Source organism: Strigops habroptila, chromosome 13 (assembly GCF_004027225.2).
Source record: "Strigops habroptila isolate Jane chromosome 13, bStrHab1.2.pri, whole genome shotgun sequence".
In the NCBI taxonomy this organism is placed as follows: Eukaryota; Metazoa; Chordata; class Aves; order Psittaciformes; family Psittacidae; genus Strigops; species Strigops habroptila.
In genome coordinates this window covers 10,076,578-10,093,490 of record NC_044289.2, presented here as the reverse complement: position 1 = coordinate 10,093,490, position 16,913 = coordinate 10,076,578, and the positions used below count along the sequence as shown (strand labels likewise).

The 16,913-nt window shown below is 41.1% G+C and overlaps 1 protein-coding gene across 2 annotated transcripts in view; it reads right to left on the bottom strand.

Moving 5' to 3' along the window:
• PREX1 (phosphatidylinositol-3,4,5-trisphosphate dependent Rac exchange factor 1) overlaps positions 1–16,913 on the bottom strand; it is a 149,833-nt gene that overhangs the window by 75,834 nt on the left and 57,086 nt on the right. For both annotated transcript variants that reach the window (XM_030503500.1, XM_030503501.1), the window contains exons 2-4: positions 11,203–11,274; positions 6,913–7,035; positions 1,034–1,138 (exon numbers count right to left, since the gene is read on the bottom strand). In XM_030503500.1, the coding sequence (XP_030359360.1) occupies positions 1,034–1,138; positions 6,913–7,035; positions 11,203–11,274 (300 nt within the window). The remainder of the gene's footprint in view (positions 1–1,033; positions 1,139–6,912; positions 7,036–11,202; positions 11,275–16,913) is intronic.

Sequence of the window (16,913 nt, the reverse complement as noted above, 5' to 3'; positions counted from 1 at the left end):
ATGACAAAGAGATTCTGACTACCCAACAGCATGAGTGCTTGTCCCCGCTGCTCCCTCCGAGACCTATATTTTGTGGCTAAAAGAATGCTCTGGCTCTGCTTGTGACAGACGTTTCTGAAGAAGTTCTCTTTTGCTGTGCTATATTGGGAAAGAGTAGAACCTTGGCTGCAAGGGAAAAAGAGAGAAGAGGGAAGAGCAAAGGGAAGAGCAGGTCCTTTTCAGAAAGACAGCCTTCCTTTTAGTTCATAGCATTTTCTAAGGAAAAAAGCTAATGTGTTGACTTAGTCCCTCACCTACATGCAACCCCATTCCAAATGCTATGTGTCCATGTCCAGGAAAGCAAGATACCCCAAAAGAATCAAGCAGAACTGGGGTGAAGGCTAGGAGGAGAAACATCCAAGAAAGAAAGAAAATTAACGAATGTTGGCAGAAGGCACTATCTACTGGTTGTTTCTTCTCCCACTCAGCCTCTGTAAGAGGCATTTGAAGGCTGCATGCCACAGTCCCTCCCAGAGTTGATACTAATACATCAAAGGTTGGGCAGGGAGTTAGGTCACTTTTGATACAAGCAGCAATGACGCAGTGAAAGCAATTCATCCAGAGTACATTTCTTGCCCACAACTGGACTCCTGGGGAAAAGGGTGTCAGAAGCAGGCCACGTTTTTCTGGTGGGTCTGCAGATGGTGAATTGGTCAGAGAACTGAGCAGGGAATCACATCCACTGGGAACTAGTCACAGCCCTGTTGCTGACTTACTGCATTACTCCTTTCACAATCTTTGCTCAAATTTTCTGTTGCTTCTTACAAAATAAATAAATAAAAATCCATTTCCACTGAAATCCCTCATACCAGAGCTGTGCTTAGTTCTGTGCTTCAACTCATCAGTGATTTCAATACCCATCCATCCCGAGTACTACATACCTGGAATGAGTAATGTCTGCTAAATGGCCAGCATTCCTGGGATACCAAAGGGTTATTATGAGTACAGTGCAAAGTCACATCAGTAAGTCAAGAGTGCTAGACAAGGTGCTTACCAAGAGGAATGTTCTCACTGTTGGGATCTTGTTCAATTCCATCAGCAGTCTGAGTGCTTTCTCGTGGTTGCTACAGTACTCCTCGTACACAAAGAATTTGTCTTTCTGCAAGGAAAAACAGAGCAACTTATTGACTCAGACAGAACTGGAGTGGCTGTTTTGTCACAGTCCAATACCAAATTCTTTACAAAAAGGTATGCACACAAAGTGGCATTAGAGTTGCAGTTTACATGAAGTGCGTGATACTGCTCTAACGTGAAAAATGTATAGAGGTGTTCCACTAATTCCCGGCTTACTCTAAGTTAACATCAGCTTTCTGAGCACAGAGACTTCCATGACTTTTCCTCTCAATGCATCACTGAAATAATATAGTCTTTGCTGAAAGAAGAGATTTTGCTATCTCAGGGATACTTGCACGTGTGTCAGGATATTCCAGCGGATTAGGTAGGAGCGGAGCAAAGCCAGGAGCAAAGGGGCTGACATTTCTGAGTTGTGCTGCCTGCTCCTGCAGGAGGAAGAAACAGAGGTGGCTGAGAAGAACCAAGATCTGGAAGCAGCTTAGAGATCTGGAAGGGAACTATATCACAAAGTAAGCAGCTGGAAATCCCCTGCCTATCAGGGCTAAGCGGGAACCCCCAGTGAGTTGGCTGGTTCACCCCGCGCCCTGAAACAAGCAGCAGGCTTCATTATTTCAATGCAACACTAAACAGTGGCTCAGCTGTTTCCCTAAATGAAAGGATCTCATCAAATACACACAAAATAACCAACAGAATATTACAGAAATTAAAGGAAGGGAAAGGCAGCTTCACAACTAGGTTGAGGTACTTGCACATGTCACACGAACCAGCACATGCAGCAGAATGAAATCCCCTGTTAAGAAACAAGGGTCAGCTGGCAGCACCAAGTTCTGCTTTACTGCTCTCCAGAATCAAAGACGGTGCAACTTCTTCTGTCTAAAATGACCAGAGATGCTCAACCCATTGCAAACGTCAGATCTCTGGAAACACTGAAATGATTCACAAAAGCAGCAGTAACAACCATCTCCATGCCTGAGCGGATCAGGCAAGGAGCGAGTTGATCCTTTCAAAGCTGTTGAAGCAGCAGCTATGTTACAAGATTCCAGTAACACATTCACTGGAATAAAAGGGGGGACAAGAGACCGAAGCCAAAAAGACCCATCTTTTATTGGGAGCTTCTCACAACAGTAGTTTCTTTCCTGGTTCAGGTCTGCTCCTACACCACAACACAGAGGTGCCATGCAGAGGTACTCAGACATCCTACTTCACATATCTGAAGTAATTTAGATGCATTAGCATGGCCCGCTGCCAGGGGTAATATGAAAGGCATCTCAGGGCACCATGCCATGTAGACAATGCCCTCCAGAGTTGCTGTGGCATTCACATCATTAATTTTCTCTTTAGGATCCTGGCCTGAAAACATTCTATCTGAATCTTTTCATCTCCCCTGAACTAGGAAGTTAATTTTTCTTAATTTTGGTTAGACTCGTATCACTCTTCAGAGCCTCCTCTGTTATCTGAGGCTATCTGCAGCATCTAGGTCCTTTTAAGACAGCTCACAGTGATCCAAACAAAAAACTACTGCCAACTGAAGGAGTTAAATAACATGAATCCATGGGAATACAGCTGCACTCACTGGGCATTCATTATCATCACATGGAAGAGAAATTGTGTTTAATATTAGTTTATGAGAATTCGACATTCTGGTCAGACACTCAATGGCTAGATTGACATGCCCAGAGACTGTAAAATGCTTTTGGGTTTGGTTTATCACTAATCTGATGATTTTTATTTTCCCCTTCTTGTACTTCCAAAGGAAGAATTGAGAATAAGTAGATGAATGTCCAAACGCAACAATGGTACAAAGCAAATAAAACAACAGCCCCAAAGAATATGATGCAAAGAGCTGGAATGCAGATGTTCAAGACTTTTATCCTTCATCTACAGCTGTTCATATTAGTACTGGAGTTTAATACTGGGAAGCTGAAAAGAAACAAAGGCTTCTGACCACCAGATGCAGGAAAAGGCAGGGCTGGGTCCATAGCACAATAGAAAAGAGGCAATTGGGAGGCATGGGATTGTTTTCAACCATAAAAACTGAAGAATTACAGAATGAATAGACAGATATACGAGTTTCTCCTACATTTCTTCCTCTCACCTCCCCTCAACTCCCTGGATGCACACAAGCAGCATGCTCGAAACTAAAAATAGTAACCATTAACACTACAGCATCCGTTACATCAATGCACACAAAATGTCATTGCTCAGGTTTCTGACTGCAGCTTTGAGAGCCTGGAGTTTTGGGAGGTTATATTTAGATCACGACAAAATCCCTTTGCTAAAGCTCAAGTCAGTACAATAATTATACACACACCAGAGTGCTTTCATCAAGTCTTCTCCAGCTGTCCTTCATGCATGAGACCCACAAATATGAGAACTATGCTTTAAATTACTCAGTGTCTGAAGTGTTTAATTTCCTCTCTGGGTGACATTCAGTCCTGGACTCTCCCATGCCCTGGTGAGGAAATTATCAGTTACATAATTACAGATGTTAGCCCAGGAATTCTGAACCTGCAGTTATTCTAAATTAAAGTGCAATTATGGTCAGAAATGTGACCACATAAAAATGCACCTTCTTACTCAGCAAATCTGCTGGATACACAGTTAGTCCTGATTTTGGTGACAGAAATAAGTCTATACTCTTCTTAGTTTGGTTAAAATAAATCTTTAACCAATAGTTTATTCTCCAAATATGTTATTTTGGGTCTATTAGAATTGCCCACAAATTAGTGCAGATTTGAAAACAGTTTTGACTAGAAAAAGCAAATAAGACATTTGGAAAATTGTAACAATTTTATTTGGACACATTTTTAACAAAGCATTTTCTTGTTTCAAAGCAGGCTGGAAACAGTTCTGTCAACATGAAAAACCTAAACAAAACAGAGAGATAATTCTCAACAAAACAAGATCCCTGACGCCTTAGACAGTGAAACTGATCCCTCATGCAACGCTGCACCTAAAAATGAGAAGAAAACATGTGTCCCTTGAACAAGTTTCTAGCTCTTACGCCACCAAGCCTCCTGCAATATGGCAATATTAGAAATGAAGCATATGTCTATTCCCTGCTCTTCTGCTCTGCAGACAGTCATACGTTCTCCTGACCTGCACAAAAGAGCCTGAGCTGATGAGGTGTGATTATTCCAAGCTCAGTGTGTATGCTCTCTTTGATGTTACAGACTTTTCTCCATGCCATTTTGTTTAAGGCTGCAGATCTGATTTTGAATGAATGAAGTATGTTCTTTACTGTCTGTTATGGTCATACTGAACTATAACACCAAAAGAAATCCTAGCATCCCACATCAGACTATGAACTCATGATCAGCTGATCAAATGGAGTACATTACAGCAAACAACGTCTGAAGTAAAATGATTTTTCACAACTAAATATGAGAGCAAGTGCATTTCATCATCTGTTAAAATACTTCACGGAGTCAATGTGCAGGGATTACTCTTTCAGAACGCTTACAAAATCTGCCTGCTTGCTTCAGGTGTTACTTACCCAAAATGAAAGACCAAAGACATAGGTTACCCATGTTTTCCCTGGGTAAGCTGGCTAACAACATGCAGCTCTTCAGCCATGGTACAGGAGTGCTTCACTATAGAACCCCTTGCTGTGACAGAGCACAAATCCCACCTCCCTTCTCAAACAACCACAGTGAAGCTTGTCTTCTAAAACCTATGCACAATATGCATGCAAGGACAGATTATTTCCTCCTTTCCTGATAATCTTCTGTTGACTGTTCATTATTCAGACCTGAGGGACCACAATGCTCCTAATGGCATTCCTGCATTTCCTTAAGGTAATTATGGATGAAACCAGCTTTTTCTATATATTCTGAATCAAATGTATGTTTTACTTCCTTCAGTATAAAATGCTTCTTCCCTAGGGGATCATGAAACAGTTGATGTACACATTATTTCCAATGCATTCCATAAACAGCAATGTAATGTAAGATGTTCTCAGTCAAACTGCTTCTATCAGAAGACAAATTCTCACCAGCATTATAGTTTCAGAATTTCTGTATTGTTGTATGTGTGATAAATAAAAAATTACATAATCATTAACTGTAACAACACTAAAGTTACAAAATACACTCATATACAAGAAAACACTACCAACAACTACATATACCAGGCTTGAATTCAGTCAAGTGACAGGATATTAACATTTCTGGTTATTCAGTGCCACTCAAACACAGTAGACAACTTGACAGCATCATTCAAAAGCCCTCTAATTTTGATACCTTCACTAATGAATACTAATGTATCAGTACAGCACATCTTGTGGCAGGCAATGATTCTAGCGGGTATTCAACACTCTACCTAAGACCATGTTTTTCAGCAGCTGACAGTCAGTCCTCGCATCTGATACAATTTTGGGGCGTGATCTCAATATAACACTTTCTGACATTATTTTAGTAATTGTCACAGCATAAATAAATATTAAACAAGGGGGGGGTAGTTGGTAAAGCTCTACAAGTAATGAATGGCTGTATAATTGCTGTCCACTCAAACCTGATGAACTGTGAAGGCATGAATTTTGATTAGGAAAGCGTAATAGGACATATTTTGACAGGAAGCTGGCCTGTGGCTTAATGCAGTTAATAAGAATTTGAAGCAATGGCTATTATGTACGTGCTTTCACATTTTCAAACATCTCAGGAGGACTGCTCCGAGTGAAAAAATGTGCAACTTCAAAGTATTATACATGTAAATGAGGTAACTTTGCATTTAAATGAGTCCAGCTTTTGACTAGGTGTATATATACCAACTGATCCTGCATATATACTATGCTCTATATACACGTTAGTCAGAGGATGGCACACATAAATGATTGAGAATTGGGCCAAGTTAAAAACAAAACAAAAATCTACCACAGGAAGAATTTCACAGTATAAGAAACAAATTATGATGAGAGAAGCAATGGCAGGATCACCAGCTGCAATTGCACAACCCTTAGTATGGGTCTGTGCCTTCCTGCCTTACCCAGCAGTACCAGTGTGACTGGATCGGGCTGGCACACATGATCGTAATATGGATGTAGTAGGAGAACAAATAATACAGCTACTGGGCACAAAGTCAGATGACACAGAAGTAAGTCAAAATGTTCTAAACAACCTGGAACTGGCAGAGTGAATTTGTATCATATGACTACTTCACATTCTGTATCTCTGGCATTCTTGAGCCAGCATTATGAGTCCAAAAGCCAAATTTTATTTACTTTTGAGCTACAGAATGCAGGTGCTCATCTATTCCACAGTAAAAGGCTGTGTGTTGTAACTTGTGCTGCATTTCAGCAAGATAAGCCATCTCACACTACTTTTCACTTACTGAAAGGAACATATATGCACAGACACTAACTACTGTAAATGATGCATTGACCTTTGGTTTTAATTTTCATCTTTGACCTTTGTGGGTTTCAGTTTTTTTAAATTTTAAAATACACAGAAAAATTATTCATTTACTTGAAATTCTGCTGCCTTTTTGAAACATTTGGAACCAAAGCAGACAAATTCTTCCCAACAAAGTATGATCAGGTGGGTGAGGAAAAAAAGGGACAAAAAATATTCAATGGGAAAAGGAAGAGTTTCTAAAAATACCTTGTTGTTTAGCCGAGTTCGATGTGGTTTCCATTGTTCTAACCTCATTCACAAGTTTTTTCCCACCCTACCTACAACTTTCATACAAGACACACATTGTCATAGTATTGCCACAAGCCTTAAAGATTAGGGCTAGCTAAGGGGCATGGGAGCTTATGACAGGAAACTGCATTTTCAGATAGCGTTAAGTCATTGTACTTACAAATTTTAAGAAAACATTTCCCAGTTCATGCTGAGACTGAGGTTCTGGTTGTAAACAAAATTCCAGGGCAGCCAGGAACTCCTTGTGAACACCAAGAATGTCCTCGATGTTAGAAAATAAGATCTGAAATATAAAGTGAAAAACATTGTGAGCTGTTAATACACCTGAGAGTGTTCTTTTAAAGTAGTAGCACCAAAGTATTGTGACTCTAGACTTGTGGTGATAGGATCTAAAGCACAGACAAGGACTCATGCAGAATGAATTACACTTACTTGTCCATTTCCTGCCCCCCTACCGAAATCTTTATTGCTACTGAAGTACCTGCTGTAAATGAAGGTTATCTTTCCAGATACCTCAGCATGATGAATGAGAGCAACCTCTTTCAAGTCTGGAGATTTCCTATGAGACCAACCAAGTGAACGGAATCACAAGGACCAAAACCATTTTCCAGGAGGCAGAAGCAGGAAGTCATTTGACTTTCCTTCCCATGCGTTAGAAATCACTTTGTGGAAGAAAGGGACTTGAAGGCTATCACACACAAAGATGTACCTGTAAATTAGAGACCAAACCTCTGCCATGTGGGATTTAGCATTTCATTGACAGGAGTGCAGAACACTGTAAAATGTTTGCAAACCACAAGGGCAGCATTTCTGAGTTCCCTTTCACTGACCTCAGTGGTTCTAAAAGGCCTATGTAATGGGGTAGTGGCCCCAGGTTTAGACAGGTACTAAGAGGTAATTGTGCAATGTCACAGCTAAATGATCCCTAGTGATGTGAATATACATGTGCTAAGGGGAATGAACTGCCAGAGTGAGAGCTGCTATAAACACACAAGCTTTTATAAGTCTTAATGTTCATACAAAATATGAGAAGAAAGTGTGAATACACATATAGGAGGATGGAATGGTACCTATGCACATGGACAAGTCCTGATGCATGGTGACACAGCCATCAGTATTGACAGCCCTTGAAGGAAAGCACATTATCATAACACTAAGCTTTTCAACTTTCTGCAGTGGAATTTATTCACCAGGTGTGACACTGATTCAGCCTGGTGGCTGGTGATGTTGCAGTGATTCAGAAAAACAATAATCTATAAATTAAATGGAATCATTAAAGACAGGAACAAAACTTCCATTCCTGGTTTAAAACCAGTTTCTCTCTGGTTTTGCAGGGGTAGACGAATCAGGAATCCAAGGAGCCTTCCTCTCCATATGTACCCAGGTTCAATGCTACATCTTCCGTTATTCAAGGATGGGCAGAGTATTTCCCTCAATACAGAGAGGGTACAGAGAGCAGAGTCTGTTGCATCTGCCTTGTCTTTGCTCCCCTCTCACTTCAAGAATACTGAGATATGGTAGTATGCACCATCGTTAATGCATATTTGTGCCTCATGGCCCCTTTCTAGCTCTGAATAAACTAAAAGATTCCAACACACTGAATTTGCTCTGGTGGGCTCTGAACCAAATTAAAGGACAGGGAGCTAGGACCATTTGACTGCTTCCAGAAAACTTCCCATGCTAATTCAAGCAGAGCATCCAACGGTTCTGTCACATGGCTGAAACTGATGTGATGACATGGTAGCCTCTGTCTTCACAGCTTTGCCAGAAGCTGTGCCAAAGGGGGATTAAGAAGGAAGAGGAAAACATCTGACAGGAATGATTTTATCCTTCAGGAGCAGTCTTTGGGGGGTAATTTTTGATCCAAGGAATATCTGTGTAATCTAACGAATTCTGTGGTGGTCAGTAGAGTTCTGATTGCAGCATAATTCACAGCTAAGAGTCACTTGAAGATCAAGACGGTGGAGACACCTTGACTGCATGTGGTTCTATGTCTAATACACAGTTACCATTTATAAACCTCATGTGAGGGATCCATGCCTGGCAGCTTGTGCACGTCCTCAAATTGTGCTGCCTTCAATCTACTGTAAGATGACATCAGTGCCTGCTGTGAATGCAGCACAACACTAACACATTAATGGAGTTATTCCCACATAATAAACTAGAAAATAAACTAAATAAACTAAAAGTGAATAAACTAAAAGCACTTTATGACGTTTCTGCAGCTGTAAGTCACTGGAGCACTTGTGAAATCTGGGCCTGGCACAGGACTCAGTGTGGTCTTTCTGGAAGGGAATACAGTGGCCACAGACTACCAAAATCTCCAGTGCTTAGCACCAGCTGTAAGAGAAACCTGCAAAAATAATACTGGGAGCAATAATCCAAATTATCCTGAAAAGCGCTTTCTCTTTCAGCTCAGAGGTGGGCGACTGACAGAATAACCTGTATTTTCCTCTAGACGGTTCTGCTGCATGAAGAAAGAAAGGAAAATACAGGCTTCTCCTTACACAAGCTGCCAAACCATTTATACAGCCTCTGCTACCAGCCACCTCACAGCTCTGTGGTGACTCAAGATACATAATATTAACAGGCAGAATTATCCCAAGTCCCAAAATCACCTTGCTTGTCCTGCCTCCACCAGCAAGGAGGGAGAGAGGGAAAGAAAGAACAAGTATCTTTCAACTATAGGAAGGAACTAAATTATTTGGGGTAGGGAAGAAGGGGAGTTGGATGGGGAGATAATATTCACTCTGATCAAGGAAACTGTGCCTTTATGATTCTATTTCACCAGAAGAGGCATAGGCATTTTATCACTGAAGAGAAGCTCTTTTATTGAAAGTCGGGTCTTGTAATATTAAGAACAAATGAGGTCTCATGGTGGCCTCAAAAAGATCCCCCAGGCACTTCAAGAATGACACAGAAATGAAGTAGTACTTCCCCAGAGGAGTGTGATGAAACTTCAAATACAAATACATTTAAATCAGCAGAGAAAAATACATATTCTTCTGCACAGGCTTTGTGGGCACTGCATCTGATTATGTGGCAGTCACAATTAATATTCATTTGGATCATATATGAATAATCATAGACTGATAACTTTCATCAACATCTGCGGCTGTTCATCAGATTGGGTAGGTTTATTTCTCATGCAGAGCTCACTTTTCACACACTTCTCTGCACATGAGATCCATTCACAGAATGGTTTGGGTTGGAAGAGACCTTAAAGATCATCTAATTCCAACCCTGCTGTCACAGGCAGGGACACCACTGTCACTAATCACTTGCTTACTTCTTCAGCCACCTCCAAGCTTACTTTAGACTATAGAAGGTGAGTCTGGGGGGAGTGGGGACTTCCATATTTGAAGACAGAGAGAAGCTTAGCTCCACAAAGCTGCTAAGCCATCTTGCTACAAGTCCCCTCTGATGCCAGTCAGTCAATACTACAGTATTGCCAGCCTGTGGAATAAGTAGCAAAAACAAGGCCTAGAGCTCTGCTAGGATCTCTATACATTCAGGTAACACTAGTATGTGAAATGGAGGAACCAGCCTTGTGGAAATAGTGCAGTAGCTATTATTGCTGTGCCCTACTCCCACCAGTGTAAAGGGCAAAGTTTCTGCTGATTTAGAAGCTACAGAAGCAAATGCAAGCTCAGTAAGTAAGTCTCTAATGGCAAACAAACTACACTCTGTACCACTGATCATCAGGTTTCATTTGCATGTGTGTACAAAGAGGGTTTTGGTTTCACATGCATATGTGTACAAGGAGAGTTTTTAAGCCAAATTACTACAAGAAAGCTTTGCTTGTATTTATGAAAATAACGAACAACAAGGTCTCCTGTGACCACAGGCACTAGAGAAGCTAGTACCTCACAGCTCTGTCTTCTACATCCTTTAGTTCTTTACAGTGCAAAATTCATTCAGAAACCGCTTCATACACAGACCTCACGCTACTTAGTCCTTCCACAAGAACACAAATTCCTTCCCACTAGACCACAAGGAATATTCCTGCCTCCTCCTCATAAGCCCTATCAATTTTACATTTGTAAAAGACAGCAAATGCAAACTGGTTAACTGAATACTGTCAAGTAAAACAGACAAGGGCTGTGCATTCCCTGCCTTTCCTCTCTAAGAGACTGAAAAGGCTCCTCTGTCCTCTACCCACCAATTCACAAATCTTGCCAAAACTCAGTATCTCTGACAACACTATGCCATTGTCAAATTTTACTGAAATTAGCTGGTGGGATGAAAAATTGCAGGAAGATGACAGCTATACGAATGGGCAAACAGATTGACAGATAAACTGTCAACACGAGCCTCTTCTCCTTAGGGAACCAGTTTAATAATAAACATCAATATGACATGAGGATAGTTGATATTCATATCCCTGAAACTAGCTTTTCATTACATATCATTTTTCCTGCCAAGAAAATGAGGAAGATAGAAGAAATACCTTAACATTCTCCTCTGTTATGTACTTCTCGGCTTTGTCCACAGCATTCTGACGGATCCGGTGAAGAAATGCCTGCAGAGATAAAACAGATTGTGTTCAAACACCTTGATACAGTTTGATTTCACTCTTTTATACCTTCTAGGTTCCCAGCAACAGAGTGTGACTGATTACCTTTAAGACTAAAAGAATGTAAACATTCACCAAATCACCACCACAGTTTCCAGACTCAGGGATGCATTCAGGGCCGCACAAAAGACATTTCCTACAACGCTGTTGGGCTTTGCCTGGCAATAAATGTCTTCCCTCTGTTGAAATTTTTAGACTTAATTATCTGTTACTATCAACAGACTACAGCAAGGGTCTGTTTGGGTTTTCTTTGAAGGTTTCCCCTCTCTGAGATGCAGCTGTTTTGACTTCGGGAGGCAGCGGGCCTGACGCACAGCAAGATGCATGTCAGCAAAAAGGACTGCAAAGAATGACAAAAGGACATTCATGCTGCTGGAGCTGAGGTATGACAGAGCTATGAGCCAGGGTTATGGACAAGTTCAATGGACTAGATATGTAGGGAAGGGAAATGGAAATCACCAGACAGTGGCTGGGACACATTCTGCTGTTTGCTGTGCTTCACTTGGCTGAAAACAGACAAAACAATGCAGCAACTTTTCACCTAGGCCAGGCTTCCCCTTCCCTCAGCTCCACATAACTCCGGCTTTAAAAGGCAAATCAATAAAAAGCTCCAGGCCAGATACAAATGGACAGTGATCCAAATATTAGCCTTCAAAGCATAACTCTGGCTACTGGAAGTCAGGACCTATTTGCATTTGCACTGAACTTAGCCATGACACATTTGATTCAGTGGGAAGGGTTTAGCAAAGCACACTGCATAGGATTTCTACCTCAAGTCTCCACTGTTCTAGCAGTTACTGGCTAAAGGGCACTTCTGACCTGAGGGCAGGGAATTTTATCTTCTACAGACATCAACAGAGAGATGCAAATACGTGCAGGTGAGACTGAAGGGAAGCCAGTGAGGACAGAACCTGCTGTGATAAACTGCGTGACCCATGTGCAGCAGGGCAGAGGGCTTTCCTCTCTGCTCTTGTTCGTGGTTTCTAACTTGCCTCCCACACAAAAGAGTGAACCTTGGGGAGTGCTGTGAGCAACGAAGAAAGGAACTTTTCTTATCCACCTGAGACAGAGGGGAAGCAGGTCATTTCTTTGTATTTATGGTACAAAGCAGCTTTGTTACAGCTTGATAATAAAAAGCTTTTAAAAGCTGAACTATTCCTGAGCAATGCCCATGTCAGCTGATGCACACTCAGCTTTTTCTTTTTTCCCTTTGCCTGTTGGGATTGGCTGCAGTTTACAACCTGATAAGAAGCAATGGCACTGACCCAAACTCAAAACTTATGGAATGCCTTCTCCTCTGGTATTTTGGGTGGAAGACAGGGAACATGTCTCTCTGTCTGACCTCCAGCACTAATACAAGCACATCTCTGTTTCTGCTTAGCCATGGTGCTCTGTCACTTGTCAGCCATTCACACTTTATAGGACAGGCATCCATAAAAGAAGAGATTAATTAATGAGGCACACAGACCCTACATTTATTTTCAGCCCTGCTTTTGAGCAAATTTCAAGGACTATAACCACATTGCTCCTCTGGCATCGCTAAACAGGAAGGAGATCCTGGCTAGATTCCAGCTAGATATGGAGAGCTTGGAGCAGGTTGTGTGGACTAAGAAGTCTGAAGAACAGATTCCTGCATTAAAGGCACAGGACACGTGTGCCAGTGGTGGAAGAGGCACTTTATAAGAGCAAGCCAGTCCACTTTGCCAATAAGTTGGCCAGGAACTGCTGCAATGTTAATGTACTGCCCAGCACCCTGGCAACAGTCAGGGAACTGAGATGAAGTGTTCAGCGTGATGACTAATGGCAGGAGGACTGACAGGAATAGCTGTTGCCCTCCCACTTCAGCTCTGGGTGTGATATCTGAGCATTAATAATCAGGCATCTGATTTATATGAGGTAGCACATCATATTAAAGTCACTCATTCTCCAAAGATAAGCCAGGCAAAGACTTTTCCTTGTTTTAATCACATGTCTGTTTGGAGACAACAAATCCAATTGGAATGATTCATTAATCTACACAATTAGCAGCTCCACTGGTGACTAATAGTTACCTGCATATTAGTCTCAGTATGGTGAGTCTAATAATAGAAAGCTGGTAAACAGAAGTGCAAATCACATTAGCTGTTACAGGCTAGTCAGTAAAAAAGTGGAATCTGTGTTAATCTAAAAAACAGCTTTTCTGTGATGCTTGTCTGAAAAGATCATTTAATGTGCGCGTGAGAAAGGGAGAAAAGGAGAAGGAAAACCAAACAAAAAAGAAGGGCACAGAAGCAGGGAGAGAGTAGAAAGGATGAAAGACATAAGAGGGAAAGAGGCAGTCAACTTTGTAGATCATCTGTCAAATCTCCTACAGCCTCTGATTTGTCCTGATGTGCATGAACAACAGTATTTCCAGTAATAATAAAACAAGACAGTTACAAGAGATTTTGGTCCTAGAAATTTAGTAGAATGCTTTCTAAAATGCAATCTCCTCCAAAATATCAAAACTTCATGGATGAAGAACTATTTGTTCCCCAGTTTCCAATACCTTCTCACGTGCAAACAGAATCTTTTGCAACACAGTCATTCAAATTAAAAAGCATGATAAATACAAGCTATTAAACAGCAGCTCATAGAGCTAACCTTGCATGCCCTGTTCACATGACAACACCACTTTCCTTCCAAACCACTTCTAACTTGGAAAAAGCAGCCCTTTTCCCAGAGATGTTGTTTAGACATTCAGGTCAGTGTTTTCCAAACTTCTCAAGTGACTTTTTGTGCTACTAGTTTGACTAGGCTCTAAGCTCATCCGTACCAGCACCATCCCTCTATTCACGTGGTGACACAGACTCGAAGATCCATTATACAAGTAGTACGCAGCTCTCTGTGGGAAACAGCTCAGGGAGTGGTATGAACTTTTATCAGACCTATTGATTTATCTGAAAAATCAGACAGATATTTGGGGGAGGACATGACAAAGGTGATGAAAAATGAGAGGTGGTGGTGGTGAGTATTAGAAAACTTGCCATGACCATCTTATTTATAATCCCAAACATACTGTTATTAAAGAGGAAGTAGTTGAAGGGGTAAAGGCTTTTCTGGCCACCTAAAAAGTTACTGAAGCAAATGCTGTCTCTGGCTGCTCCAACCTCTTTACACTCTATACACTCACAAACTCAAGGGGTCCAGTCCTTGATATTTCCTATGAGGAACTTTCAGGAACCCCTCAATATAACCCTCTTCATCTGCAACATTTTCCATCTCTGCAAAAATGAAATCCCTATCCTGCAGAGATATGTGGAAGCATAGGGTCAGCTTTCTTGGGAGCTCCTGAAAAACATTCCTAAGACTTGGGGAATCTGAAAAAATCATTCCAAGGACACGGCAGGATGATCATGATCACCCCTCTGCTGCAGTCAAAAGCAGAACTCTCTACTGTGGTGTGCTGTTGGTTTACTACACTTACAAACAATCAGGGATCCAGGGAAGGATGGCAGCTTGTGATACACAGTGGGGAGAAGGTCTGGTAGAGGCCACAAAAAAACAGGTCATAGCACAATGTAGGGAAAAAAATGTGAAACCAGGCTGAGAAATTTTCATTCTCCTGATAAAGGTCTGTGAAGGTCTCATCTTCCATGACTATGTGCTAATCATTAGGAAAACAGCCCACAGGATTTGTTTTTGTTTAAAATTCTGCTGCTGCATCAACATAACATGTATTTGTGCACTGTGACTTGTTGCCCTCAAGGTCTGCTGCTTCCAAGCTCAGCAGGCCATGTCTGATGCTCCTCATGTCATGCATAAACACAGTTTATAGTTTGTCTTACAGTACAAATGCCTTGCAGGATTCAAGCAGATCTATGACAAATCCGAATGAGAAGAGTAAAATGCTCCCTTTCTGCACCATGTCATGTTGGGTAAGTCACATCCAATAAATACTAATAGAAACACATTACAAATCTAGAATGCAATTTATGTATAAAAGTTAATTTCAGTAAATAAGTACTTTTTAATGGCCCCTTTTTCATGAAGGTGCTTGCTCTTCAGTTCACTATCCTTACAATCTACTGCTGCAACAAAACCTTCTTGCTTTGAGTGTCGTTGCTACAGCTCTGAACCACAACAGCACAAAGCATACCTTAAGGAAAGAATCTCCTAATTGTGACTTGTTCTCACATGAAACAGGCTGAAGCAACTGGGATTTCTCCCAAATGCTTTTCAAATGGCCCTTGTTGAACTTTTACTTGTAGCCTTAACTTCATTAGGAAAAATTAGTGCTTACCACCTTTTAGCCAACACATGGCAAATACTAGGGACAAGGCAGTGATAGATTGCTCATGCCCTTCTCAAAATTCATGTCTAAGGCAGATACTTCCTCAAATGTTCAGAAACAGCAAGAGATTTCTGATTAAACAGCAAGGCAGGCAAACTGTGCATAACCCTGAAGGAAATGAAAGGGAGAACAGAAACAGACCAAATGATGAGGCAACTGGTGACCATATCCAGGAGGAGCAACATCTGAAAGCACAATCCTGTGAAACCCATTTTCTCAACAGGTGACTGGAATTTCATATTGCTCTTAAGAGACAAGTGAGGTAATTCTGTTAAACGTGTCAGTGACCAGGACAGATTCAGAACAACACAGGAATCTAGGTCAGCTTAGTACTTTTAGTGTTAAAATGAATAAATTGCTTTACATTTGTGAAATCAATTGTTTAAAGCTTCTTGCAAGTGCAGAAATTTTGATTCCAAGAAAGTGTGCTCACAGTCAGAAAGGAAGAGGTGACATGGACAATGAATGCCATTTCACCACCACTGGCATCTTCACCTTGCAACTGCAGCATAGGGGCTGTGCCTTAACCTGTCTCTGACAATACAGAGAAAAACTTGCCATAAAGATTTGAACTTGTAAGTGTAATTTTAATTTTCTTTTTTTTCCATCACTTGAATTAATGTTGCCACTAAATGTGGCTGTTAAATAAGCCTTTGCCTCCATTGAAGTACAAACAAGATACCAAAATACTCCATTGTCTTTAGCAAAGCAGCTTGAAAGTCCTGTGGGAACATGGCTCTACTGAAATAGTCTGATGATTTAAAATGAACGTTTGCTGAAGTTTGTGTTTTAAAAGCAGGTGCATCCTTGCTCATGTTACTCAATTGTTAGCTTTAAATCTTGTCATCCAGATCATGTTCTTTTGCTTTCTATCAGATATGCAGTTTTTAAGCTAAAGCTCTACACAAATGACAGGAAACATCAATATCCTGCATCCTACATGTGAACTGCAGTTATCACCTGCACTGAAGACGGAAAGACAAAGCAATAAATAATCTCAGAATAACATAACAATGACTGCACAGAGCAATTTATACAAAATAAAATCCCATAAGAAGTTCCTCCCCGCCCTTAATAACAACTAAGTGTGCATTTCTATGGAAAACTAAGTCTTTCAGCATTGCCCTCTAAGCATGCTGTAAATACCCAAATGCAGATCTTCCACTGAATGTGGGCACAGCTTTGGGTTGCAACCAATTGGGAAGCAAGTCACTTCCACTTGAGGTGAACCTACTTCAGTTCTATTGTTCCTAGAGTGGTCTGCAGTACTGTG